The sequence below is a fragment of the Engraulis encrasicolus genome, chromosome 12, assembly GCF_034702125.1.
Source record: "Engraulis encrasicolus isolate BLACKSEA-1 chromosome 12, IST_EnEncr_1.0, whole genome shotgun sequence".
NCBI classification, from domain to species: domain Eukaryota; kingdom Metazoa; phylum Chordata; class Actinopteri; order Clupeiformes; family Engraulidae; genus Engraulis; species Engraulis encrasicolus.
Window position 1 is genome coordinate 4,190,040 of NC_085868.1, and position 12,500 is coordinate 4,202,539.

Consider the following 12,500-nt stretch of genomic DNA (forward strand, 5'->3'; position numbering starts at 1 on the left):
TATCCAATCTCTCTCTCTCTCTCTCTCTCTCTCTCTCTCTCTCTCTCTCTCTCTCGTGCCCACCCCTCCTCAACTCTCCAGCAGGTTGTAAGAGCCATCAGACACCACCTGGTGCTTGTCGTCCTGGAACACAGAAACAAATAAGGACATAATAGTCCTAATGAGTATGGGTGAAGGTCACAGCTGAATGTGTGTAGTCGCAGGTGAGTTTGAGTGGCAGGCACCACCTGGTTCCTGTTGTCCTGTAATACAGGAACTAACAAGGAACTGGTGCTAATCATCATGTACCACACAGCCACATTATTGTATAATGGGTGAGCATGCTGTTTGGAATATGGTGATGGTGGATATGAATCGTCATAGCTGAGGATGGTTGATAGACATGGCTTACGGTAGGGACACATAGCAGCCGAAGCGAGCGATGTGAAGAGATGCGAAATTCATTGACAGCTCAACCGTCATCAGGTCGTCGCAGCGAATCAAATGGAATGGAATAGTTATGTTGTTGATTTGATTGGGCCGCCGCAGGCGAATTCGCTCCTCATTTGCATAATATTAAATTTGGTTTAATGATTTCGCTTTGCTTTACTCCTGTTCGCTTGCTTTTGCTTGCCTTCGCCTCCCTCATAGGAGTGAATGGCGAAGTTTGCTTCGCTTGACCCAATTCGCGTCTATGTGACCCAACCGTTAGGGTGTTTGCAACCTGACATCATACCCAAAGCATTAAGATAACACGTCGACGTGAACCGTCCATCACGCTTTTGCATCATGAATTTGCAAGTTAACACATTCAATACGCCCTGTGAAAGGTTAGGTTTAGGCATGGTTTTGGTCAGGGCACAATGTCGCTATTTCCCTTGCTTGTTTCACTGCACTTAGCAAAATAGCTGAAAAAGTGAAGTGGTAGAAATGTCAACGTGGAATACGCTGGCCTGAAATAAATACGCATTTGCATGATGCCACATAATGGCTTCACATGAGGACATGATGGGTGATCATGTTGTAATGGAATATGGTCATAATTGGTCACGGTTGAATGTGGGTGATCACAAGTGAGTTTGAAGGGTCACAAGTGACGATGTGTGACAGACACCACCTGGTGCTTGTGTAAACTCCATACAGTATGTGAAGCATTTTGTGAGCTTCATCTTTTTCGTATGTATGGGAATGGGCAGTGGCGATCCCACAATGACTAGCACATCCGGCAATGCCCCCTTCCAGCGCCCCGCTAACCAACTGCACCCGCTTCCCAAAAGATTGCAATAGTGTGGTTATAGCACAGAAATAACATGTTAATAGAGCTAATTGACAATTTTCGCAATGCCTTTGTGAGGGGGAGACGTTTCGCGATGGTGCCTCCCCAGGGTGGCGCCCCAGGCAGTTACCCGGTTGGATCGCCCCTGGGTGTGGGTGGGGGTGTGATGTAAAGCGACCTCACCGGCAGGTCAGGCAGCGCTGCAGACAAGCCTTCCTCTCCTCCTGCCGGCTCGGGCTCTGGCTCGGGCTCGGGCTCGGGCTCATGCACACTGTCATACATTGGGTTGCAGTAGTTGGAATCCGGCACACTGTCCTCACCATCATCCTCCTACACACACACAAACACACACACACACCAAACAAACAAACAAACAAACAAACACACACACACACACACACAGATATTTTATTATTCATTAAAACAGAGTAACATTTTCATACTATACATACTTAACTTAATAGCATACTAAAGAGGGCTTGGGCTAGTGTGTGTGTGTGTGTGTGGGGGTGTGCGCGTGCGTGCTTGTATTTGTGTGTGTGTGTCTGTATGTGTGTTAAATACGGACCTTAAAGTACTGGAAGTGGAAGGGCTTGGCCTTGTGGGTGTAGAAGTGGTATCCAACAAACAGCACAGCGGCCACCAGCAGCAGAAGCAGCACCACGCCGATACCCATGCCAGCCTGCTGCGCCACCTGCAGCTGTGGAAGAGAAGTGCAATCATGTAATGGGCGAACAGAGATGGCAGCACAGGCTCCCTGGAGCTGCAGAGGAGAATTACAATCAGATAACAATGAAGCTTCATTTATACTCGATATGCATTTCTATGGAAACCGGTAGTCATCTTTCTTCCTTCGCTTCAAAAACGTAAATTGTATGACGTCCCAGTGAAATAGGCTAATCAGAGATGGCTAACTGCCACCCGACCAATTGTAAGCTTGTTGTATCTCCTGTCATGTTGTCATGTTATGTGTTTTTGGTGCCACCTGCAGGTGAGTAGGAGTTGGGCAGTAAAGGACAGGCTAGCCAACAGAACTTACAGATGGCTTAGGAGGCGGGGCAGTAAGCGCCTTCTGGAGGACGTGGATGATGCCATTGGATGCCAAGATGTCACTCTCAATCAGGAAGCGATCACCGATGTAGCGGGAGGCCGTCTAGACAACAGAAAAGAGGAATTAAACACGACACACACACACATATAACATATTACCCACTATACACTAATTATACTGCGCTATTACACTACAGTTCTATAACATTAATCGTAGAGCGTGAACGGAGGACACACCAATGTCACACACCAGTGTGTGTAGTGTACACATGCAGAAGAGGTCTGTGTAGGCGTCATTAGCACTATGTCTGTATGTGTGTCTCCAGTTTTTGGGAATCAGTAAGACTGTGTGTGCGTGTGCGTGTGTGTGTGTCCCTCACATGTTTAGAGGGATCATCGAGACTGTGCGTGCTGTGTGTGTGTGTGTATGTGAGTAACGCTCACCAGTTTTGTTGGATCGTTGAGGTCAGGAACACCAATGACGGTGAGGGACTCCCCGAGCCGCATGCGTACTCTACTTCCATTGGTCAGCTCCTGAAGTGGCAGGACACGCCCCTCGCACACGTGGAACTCCAAGTCGCGCCAGGATAGAGACTAGGGAGACACACACACGTCACACAGCGTTCTGACCCGTCTCAATGCTTGTTGTGTATACAGATTCTACAGTGCAGTTTGTGTGTGTGTGTGTGCGTGTGTGCGCGCGCGTGCGTGTGTCACCTGGTTCTCATTGAGTCCGCTGTTGTCGGTGACAAATAGTGTGGAGTGGATGGTCATGTTACTCAGGCGCTTCACGTACGCCTTCCCAGCCGAGGAGTGGTCAGAGTAGTTCAGGATTTGCTGAAAACACACACCGACCGACAGACCGACAGACAGACAGACACACACACACACACACAAACACACACATACACACACAAGAAAAAGGAGCAACAGGGCACATTAAGCAATAAAGCTTTGCAGACCCAATTTGTACTAGAGTAAAGGCCAGATTCATTGATTTCAGACAAAAGGCTCTAACACAAGGCAGGTTAGCCACTAGGTCACCAATAGTTTCAGGAGACACTCATTCGATTTGTGGTGTCTAACATGCCCCATAATTCACGCCGTTCCACTAGGATCTTAAATGCCAGAGTACTACGGTAACGCTATGCTATTATGCTACCGCTAGGTCAAAGATCCTCCTATCAGAGTAAGATACATCAAGCCCATATTCCTGGATCCATGTGATGTCAGGTAAACGCCCTTTAGGAGAGGGGTAAACACCCTTTAGCAGTAGCGAACATCTTATGCAAGCCTTCACCAAACCCCACATAAAGAGAAGAAGAAGGAGGGGACAAGGCCCTCTAAGGACACCAAACTAGAGCACACTCCTTTGTAGGGCTGCACAATTAATTGAAAAATAATCAAAATCGTGATAAAATAGTGAAATCGAACTCATGATTTTAATCGTGATTTAATCGTGGCAATAGTGACCAACTTATGAGGGCGTCCTTGAAGCCAGAACATACTGACAGGCTGGTGTTTCTGGCCAGAAATTTGTCCACCTAAGTTTCATGCTATTGCCTTAACATCGTTATTACAATTCATTCTATTTTGCTCATCCCAAATATAATTCATTCTTGGTTGTATTTCATCTTATAATTTTCAAAAAAATCTGCACAAATCAATAATCGTGATTAATAATCGTGATTATGATTTTGACCAAAATAATCGTGATTATGATTTTGACCAAAATAATCGTGATTATGATTTTGACCAAAATAATCGTGATTATGATTTTTTCCATAATCGTGCAGCCCTATTCCTTTGCATTGGGTAGGCAGGTTTTGGGGTACCTTACTCTAATAGATTATTCTTTGGCTAGGCATTGATGTTAGACTATTCGCTAGTGCTACACTACTAGACTGTACTAGACTACTACACAGCTAGACTGGCTACTGCTCGACTTACCGACAGGAAGTTGGAGAATCGGGGCTGAGCTCGCAGGACCTGCAGCAGGTTGCCTGTACATGTGGTGCCGTCACCCACATAGCCCTCTTTACACACACACTGCACATCTGGCAAACACGCACACGCGCACGCACGCACACACACACACAGACACAGACACACACACACACACACACACACACACAAAATGGCATGTAGGTAAATATATATTAGTCAATTGAAATGCGTAATGCAATATACGTAATACAATGTGATGTAATAACATACTGTACTGACCCGAATATAAGACAGGGTTTTGGTTCTAAAAATAGCGCTTTATAAAGGAAGGTCGTCTTATATTTGTGGACTAGGCAAAGTATTATGATAAATATTTGGTCTTCAAAAACCTTTTTCCCCAAACAATTAACAAAAGGTCTTCAGAATTGACTTGTATTCAGGCCCATACAAATACGGCAATGGAGTGTAACATAATATTTCACCTTTGACCCGGTAGCAGAATGTGTCCCAGGTCTCACTGAGGTTGCTGCGAACGCCATAATCCACGATGCCAACATGGCCGAAGCCACATTTGGGGTTGGAGTGGGTGGTGGGGTAGCCTACCCTAGCACCCGCTAGCCAGCCCGCAGCACACAAGTTCAAACCGGCCTACACACACACACAGACACAGACACAGACACAGACACACACACACACACACACACACACACACACACACACAGACACAGACACAGACACAGACACACACACACACACACACACACACACACAAAGTATGTATACATTAGAGTGGAAGGTGGGGTAGTCTACTCTACTCTAGCACCAAGTATGTTTGTGTGTGTGTGCGTGTGTCTGTATGCGTGCGCATGTGCGTGCATGTGTGTGTGTGTGTGTGTGTGTGTGTGTGTGTGTGTGCATGTGTGTGCGTGCGTGTGTGTGTGTGCGTGTGTGTGTGTGTGTGTATGCGTGCGCATGTGTGTGCATGTGTGTGTGTGTGCAGGTGTGTGCAGGTGTGTGTGTGTGTGTGTGTGTGTGTGTACCTGCTGGGCGTATGACAGCTGTGTGTAGGTGGCTGTAGTTGCTCCGTCGTTGCTGCAGGCCTGCTGAGCTGCAGTGTAGTTCAGTTTATACTGACCAATGGGAGACCGGTAGTGGAACACACCCACCGTCTTATCTGCCAATCACAATCAAGTATCACTTGTCAATCACTAACACATTACATTTATCAATCACAAAAGTTGAAAGGTACTAGAGATGCCTACTATATGTCTTGTTTCATGCTCTACACTCTACAGTTCTCTGGTTCTGGAGTGCATTTCTTGAAACCGTATTCTAACTATGTTTGCTACTTTGTTGTTTGCAAAACAATTTCCCATTGGCAACCACACAAGTTGCTAACTGGCGAACAACTGAGAAATGCACCCCTGGTTTGTCAGGTACCACATGTGTTTGTGGGCGTGTGCTTGTGTGTGTGCATGCGCGCGTGTGTTACCTTCAAAGTGCAGGTCTGTGCATATAGCGTCTGCGTGGCATTGTCCATTGTCCTGGTTACAGCGATTAACAGGACTCTCCTTCAACTCACATGAAACGCCGTCACCGATATAGTCAGGCTTACACTCACACTTCTTCTTACCCTGTACACACACACACACACACACACACACACACACAATCATTGATAAAGTCAGGCTTACACTCACACTTCTTACCCTTTACACACACACACACGCACACACACACACACACACACATTCACGTGTGCACACTTACAGGCCCGGTCATCTTGCATGTGGCGTGTTCGCTGCACCCCCCGTTGTCGTCGTCGCTGCAGGGGTCGATGGGCGAGCAGACGAAGCCGTCCCCCCTGTGGCCCTGTGGGCATTTGCAGCTCACCACCTCCCCCTTCTGGCTGCATTTGGCACCTGCTGCGCAGCCGCCGTTCCAGTACTTACACAGGTCCGCCACTAGAGGGGGCCCACGACACACAGGGGGCATGGACACAAGGGGGAGTAGACATAGACTACATCAGTGGACATACTCTACAAGACATAGGCTGTGTCTCAAATGACACACTTTTGTCAGTGCACTGACAGTCAGTGCACAGTGCACACCGTGCACTGACGTCTTTAGTTCATAATGTTGTGGAAAAATCTGAGCACTATGCACTGTGCCCTCGCTGGAAGTGACGGCTGAGCATGGCATTAGCCTGCCAAAATAATAGTTGGCTACTGTTTACAATGCACAGCGTCTGGTGCTTGTATTTCCATGTCCTTCACCCCAAAGGACAACAATCACACATACAATACTTTGGTTGACATGAAAAGGTTGGTGTCCCATCAACATTACTTAAACTCTTCTACTGAACTGAATGCCACATTTCCTCCGTGTCATTGTCAACATGGCCGCCGTTTAGTGCGTGCAGTGTCCATCATTCAAGCACTGCATTTTCCCGCCATTGTTAGGGGATCATCCTGGCACTTTCAGTGCACTGGCTCATCTGAAATTTTCAGCGTGAGCACCCTAGGCACTGAAAAACAGTGCCCGAAGTGCACAAGTGCGGCATTTGAGACACAGCCATAGACTACATCAGTGGTTTTCAACCTCTTTTCAGTAAGGCACACCTTGTTTCAAGACAAAATGCCAAGGCACACCAGCAATCACACACACACACAAACACACACACACACACACACACACACACACACACACACACACACACACACACACACACACACACACACACACACACACACACACACACGTGGCTCCCTCCTCATACCTGTGCACGTGTAGCCATCTCCCTCGTAGAAGGGCTTGCAGACGCAGGTGTCGTTGAGCACGCAGACGGCCTTGGGGGCGCAGGGCGGCGAGCAGAGGGGGACGGAACCCAGCTCGGTCTCGCAGCGCGCCCCCGTCCAACCCGCCGAGCAGAAGCAGCTGCCGTCGCCCTGGCGACCCGCGTCACATGCCCCATTGGCTGTGCAGTTACAAGCTGCGGAAGCACACACGTAAACACAAATGCCTCTAGGAACGAATTTCAGAAAATCGCAAATGAAGACATTTTCAGAGCTGAATCCTCTTTTTCTACTCGTGAACACGAGGTGTTAAGACGACCTGGGGCCCTGATAGCCTGCTTTGACCACACCCTCATGCTAAGTTCATTTGTACAGGGGGTCTGGAACTGTCAGGGTTCCCACTCTTATTCAGATGTTAAATTCCATGATTTTCCATGACTTTCCAGACCCAAAAAAAAAGAAATTTCCATGACCACTTCCGTGGAAAAGAAATAACGTTAAGTTTTAAAAAGTGTGAAAACTGAAGATTATCTTCAGCCACCGCCAGACTAAAGAGGGCACATTGCATCCTAGAATGTTGCACATTACAGCGAGAAACCAAACCCTCTCTGGCTAAGCATTGTAGTATAACCAGTAAGAAACAATGTTATACACAAAACAAAAAAAGTTTTTGCTTCTACACAACCGTTAAGAAAATTCCATGATATTCCATGACTCTGCATGCAAAATGGTAAAATTCCATGACTTTCCATGACTGGAAAAACGTTTCAGAAATTCCATGACCCGTGGGAACCCTGAACAAAGGAACATTTACTGAAGGGAAGGGTGAACCCCATTAAAAAAAGCATCCTGTTTTATCCATTCTCTAACTTTTGTTACAACAACTACTGGTGGGCTTTCTGAGGGGCTGACCTTTGCAGTCTGGTCCGAAGTGTCCTTCATTGCAGAGTTCGCAGGCGTCCCCGGTGAAACCTGGCTCACAGGTGCAGGTGCCGTTGCCTAGGCTGCCGTCATCACAGCGGCCGTGGCCCTCACATGGAATCTCCGCCCCTCCAGGACACGCTGCAGAGCACCATGGGATACACACAGTATAGTGTTGTGTGTGTGTGTGTGTTTGTGTGTGTGTGTGTGTGTGTGTGTGTGTGTGTGTGCGCGCATGTCTAACGCCAGGGACACAAGCAGGCGAAACGAGTAAAGCGAAGACACGCAAAACAAAATGTTCTATTCTGACAGCTCAATGGTCACATCAGGTCGTCACTATCGAATCAAATACTAGAATGAAACATTTGAGTTGTTGATGTGATTGGCCGGCGAAGGCAAAATTCACTCCTCATTTGCATAATATTAAACTTGAATATTTTTCCTTCGCTTCATTCCTGTTTGCTTGCCTTCACCTCCCTTGTGTGTGTGTGTGTGTGTGTGTGTGTGTGTGTGTGTGTGTGTGTGTCAGAGACAGACTTTCCATTAGGCAAGCATAGGCAATTGCCTAGGACCCCAACCAAATGTCTTCCATAGGGGCCCCAGCTGTCACAGCAGTCGCAATAAACACATACAGTAGGAAAATAGGCTTTATCCCAATTTGTCGCGTATGTAAAGTAATCAAAGATATAGGCAGGGGTGCACATAACTGGTAATGCGCACCAAAAATTAGCAATGCGTACTGCCACCTCGGTCACTACAGCGCACTTGCGTACTGACTATCTCACCAGACTGTTTATGTTGGTGAATGGTCAAACATGTCCAAAAAGAAACAGACAACAGTAGCCTAATCAGTTTCTTTGGAGTTTCATCAACAGCAAAGAAAATTGAGTCAGAGATTTAAAAAACAAAACTTTCCGAGAAGTGGCTCCAAGTGCCGTGGCTTGAGGCTATGATGAGCGGACAGAAATGTAGTGCCAGTCCCTTGAAATGCGGAATCGTTCCGTATGTGGTAGTGAAAGCATGCGTTCCGTGTTGAACAGGTAGGCCTAAGGGACGCGATGTGTCCCGTTTTCTCATGAATGCCTAAAAATAGACATGTCACTCGCATATCAACTGTAAATCTAACGACAGTCAGCGCGAGAGCGACCGAGTTGAGCTCCTGGCTCTCTCCTCCTCCCTCCATCATTATGGAATTGTGCCGTCTGTTAACTCCCTGAATGGACCCGCACCCCCGTAATTCTCATTGGCAACTCCGATGCATAGAAGTTAAAAACTGAAAGCATGCATCCATGCGCGTGGCTTCTTAAATGCACGCAGTTCCCGGCCAGCTCCACTTCTTAATTTCGTCAGCTTCCTCCCACCATATTCCAAACGGACACCGCAAGTTTATCCCCCCTCTGTGCACCAGTTAGCAGGCATGACGGCGAAATCGGCAAAAACAGATGAAATCCAGACAATAATCACTTAACTTGAAGATGACCTGTTGACCATTTGTAGGCTAATTAAGATTTAAAGAATACCAAACTAACAACAAATGTGATTAGGCTACCTTGCACCAGTTGCATTAGCCTTCAAACAACATGTGTCAACGTTCGTGGTGATCATGTTTTATCCTTCGACACTGCAGACAAATTTTTTTTTATTTTTTTTTTACCGCGGATGAGGTGCGGACCTAAACATATTTGCTGGTGCGCATATGAGTAACAGCCTAAAAAAGTTATGTGCACCCCTGAATATAGGTGTATATATGACACAAAACGCTAAAATATCACCAAAACACAGGGTTTTGTGTCTATATAATGACTTTTGACGGCCCCATGTTTATATTTTGCCAAGGGTCCCAAAATGGCTAGATCCACCATTGGTATATGTGTGTGTGTGTGTGTGTGTGTGTGTGTGTGTGTGTGTGTGTGTGTGTGTGTGTGTGTGTGTCATACGCATGCAGTCGCGTCCGTAGAAGCCTTGGCAGCATTGTCTTGTCCAGTGAGGCAGCGTGCAGATCGGCTGGCACCCGGAGCTCCGCAGGCTCACCACACCAGTCATATCACACTTTAACATCTCCTGCACACACACACACACACACGCACACACGCATGCACGAACGCACGCACACACACGCACACGCACACGCACACACACACACACAGTGAAGTCTGTTATGTAACTTTTACATGTTTCCTGCAAAAAGTTTTCTTGTGTTAGCATCGTCTTGACTATACAAATATACAAGGCACAAACGCACACAGACATGAAAAAGGAACGCACGCACTCACGTACGCACGCACGCACGCACACACACACACACACACACACACACACACACACACACACACACACACACACACACACACACACACACACACACACACACACACACACACACACACACACACACACACACACACACACACACACACACACACACACCAAGTAGACAGACCTTAAGTTTGGAGTTTCCAGGGCAGGGCCGTGAATTGGAACAGCCACCACAAGGCATCTGAGAAAGCAAAACACACACACACACACACACACACACACACACACACACACACACACACACACACACACACACACACACACAGACAACAAGACAGAAGAAATCAAACTCAAGACATAGAAAAAAACACATAAAGAGAAGAAACAGTTAACAGAGTAATGATTGGTGCAGTGCCGGTCCAGGCCCATGGCCCTAGGCTACTCCCGGGAGGGGGCAACACCTAGCCAGGCCATGCCCTCCTAGTGACGCAACACCTTCAGCGTTGCTTCTAGTCAGGTCAAGAGCAATGTAAATATCATTTCTGATCTCCACAAAAGTCTGGAACTCCATCCACTTTGCCAGACACCAGTCAACCAGTCTAGCAAACCGAGGGAGACGGGTCACTATGCCGTTTGGGAAATGTTAATTGTTACGCTCATGGTCAGACCAAGTCTCGAAGAGATTTGTAAGTCGATGATAAGCAGGCTAGGCAACACCATCATGAAGACATCAAGAATTAGCAACGTTAAGATGCTACAACGTGGCCCTGCCGTGGCCAAACGGTAGGGCACTCGTCTACCGTGCAGCTGACCCGGTTTCGACTCCCGGCCTGCGTCCTTTACATGCCCTTCCCCGTCTCTCTCTCCCCACTCGCTTCCTGTCACCACCTTCAGGATAGGCGGGAAGTAGGCGGGGCGCTGCACTGTGTGTACGCTGCATACGTGAGCGTGCATGTACAGTATGCCTGCGTGCGTGTGCCTGTGTGTATTACCGTGAGGTCCAGCGGCTGCATAGTATCACACCTCCCTCCCAGACTTGGAGGGCTCAGCAGGCAGTCCAGACCGTATGCACTGCCCCATGGGAAGGAGAAGGAGTAGGCCGACGCCAGGCAACCAGGCACATTCACATACACACGACCCTGTTAGGAACACACACATGTATGTGCACATGCATTTACTCATGCATACACACACACACACGTACACACACACACACACACACACACACACACACACACACACACACACACACACACACACACACACACACGCACACACACGTTAAAAACCACACATACATATAGCCATCTCAGTAAAATATGAATACAGACACAGTAAGTCGTGTGCACACACACGCATGCCACATGCACATGCAGGCATCTACACACACTCACCACATTGCTGGGTCCACCACAGCCCAGCTGCAGCTCAGAGCCGTGCAGTGTCGTCACAGAGGAGCCATGCAAAGACATCAGGGGAACTTGCACCTACACACACACACACACAAGGGGGAGTAGCAGTTCAGAATTGTATACATTGTATGTATGTATGGAGCGGTTTATCAGTTGATCTATCAGCTGCTGCATGGGAGGGCGGTGGCTCAATGACCTAAGACGTTGTACCATTACACCGGCCCGATTCCGGCCCGAGGTCCTTTGCCAATACTTCTGCATCTGTCTCTTCCATTACATTACATTACATTACATTGCACTTAGCTGACGTTTTCATTTTTTTTCAAAGCGACTTACAGTTATTATTTGTGAGGGTATTGATTACAGTCCCTGGAGCAATGTGGGGCTAGGTGCCTTGCTCAAGGGCACTTCAGCCATGGATGGAGATGTAGGGAGAGGTCAGGCGGGGATTCGAACCTTCAACCCCTTGATTGAAAGACTAACTCTCTAACCGCTAGGCCACGACTGCTTCTTCCAACTCGTTTCCTGTCAGGGCTTCCGCACACCAGCTCCGCCAAAGTGCTGAGCACTGCTCTGCAAAAGTTTGATTCCATTGTTTTCAATAGAACCCCACACACTGGCGCCAATGTCCTCGGACATTCGCCGAAGTCGGATAGCGATTAGAGACAAGTTCTATTTTGTCGCCGCCACCCATTGACTAGCAATGCTATGTTCGTGTGAAATTGGGTTTGGGTTTGGGTCGGAATTGTGTCGGAAGCGAAAGTGCTCCTCAGTGCTGTCGGAGCCAATCTGCGGAGGCCCTCACACTCACAAACTGTCCCATCTCAAATAAAGAGTTAAAGGTGTTATCTCTGAAAACAAAAG

General features: G+C 47.6%; 1 protein-coding gene across 1 annotated transcript in view; it reads right to left on the reverse strand.

The window, feature by feature from the left end:
- Positions 1-13: 13 nt before the first annotated feature.
- The window catches only part of stab2 (stabilin 2), a 59,143-nt gene continuing 46,656 nt past the window's right edge, over positions 14-12,500 (reverse strand). The window contains exons 52-68 of the mRNA XM_063211512.1: positions 11,619-11,711; positions 11,217-11,363; positions 10,409-10,465; positions 9,906-10,029; positions 7,960-8,109; positions 7,032-7,244; positions 6,023-6,216; positions 5,745-5,886; positions 5,293-5,426; positions 4,735-4,900; positions 4,256-4,362; positions 3,023-3,142; positions 2,750-2,899; positions 2,295-2,408; positions 1,824-1,955; positions 1,439-1,585; positions 14-123 (exon numbers count right to left, since the gene is read on the reverse strand). Coding sequence (XP_063067582.1) covers positions 70-123; positions 1,439-1,585; positions 1,824-1,955; positions 2,295-2,408; positions 2,750-2,899; positions 3,023-3,142; positions 4,256-4,362; positions 4,735-4,900; positions 5,293-5,426; positions 5,745-5,886; positions 6,023-6,216; positions 7,032-7,244; positions 7,960-8,109; positions 9,906-10,029; positions 10,409-10,465; positions 11,217-11,363; positions 11,619-11,711 — 2,244 coding nt within the window. The 3' untranslated portion in view covers positions 14-69. The remainder of the gene's footprint in view (positions 124-1,438; positions 1,586-1,823; positions 1,956-2,294; positions 2,409-2,749; positions 2,900-3,022; positions 3,143-4,255; positions 4,363-4,734; positions 4,901-5,292; positions 5,427-5,744; positions 5,887-6,022; positions 6,217-7,031; positions 7,245-7,959; positions 8,110-9,905; positions 10,030-10,408; positions 10,466-11,216; positions 11,364-11,618; positions 11,712-12,500) is intronic.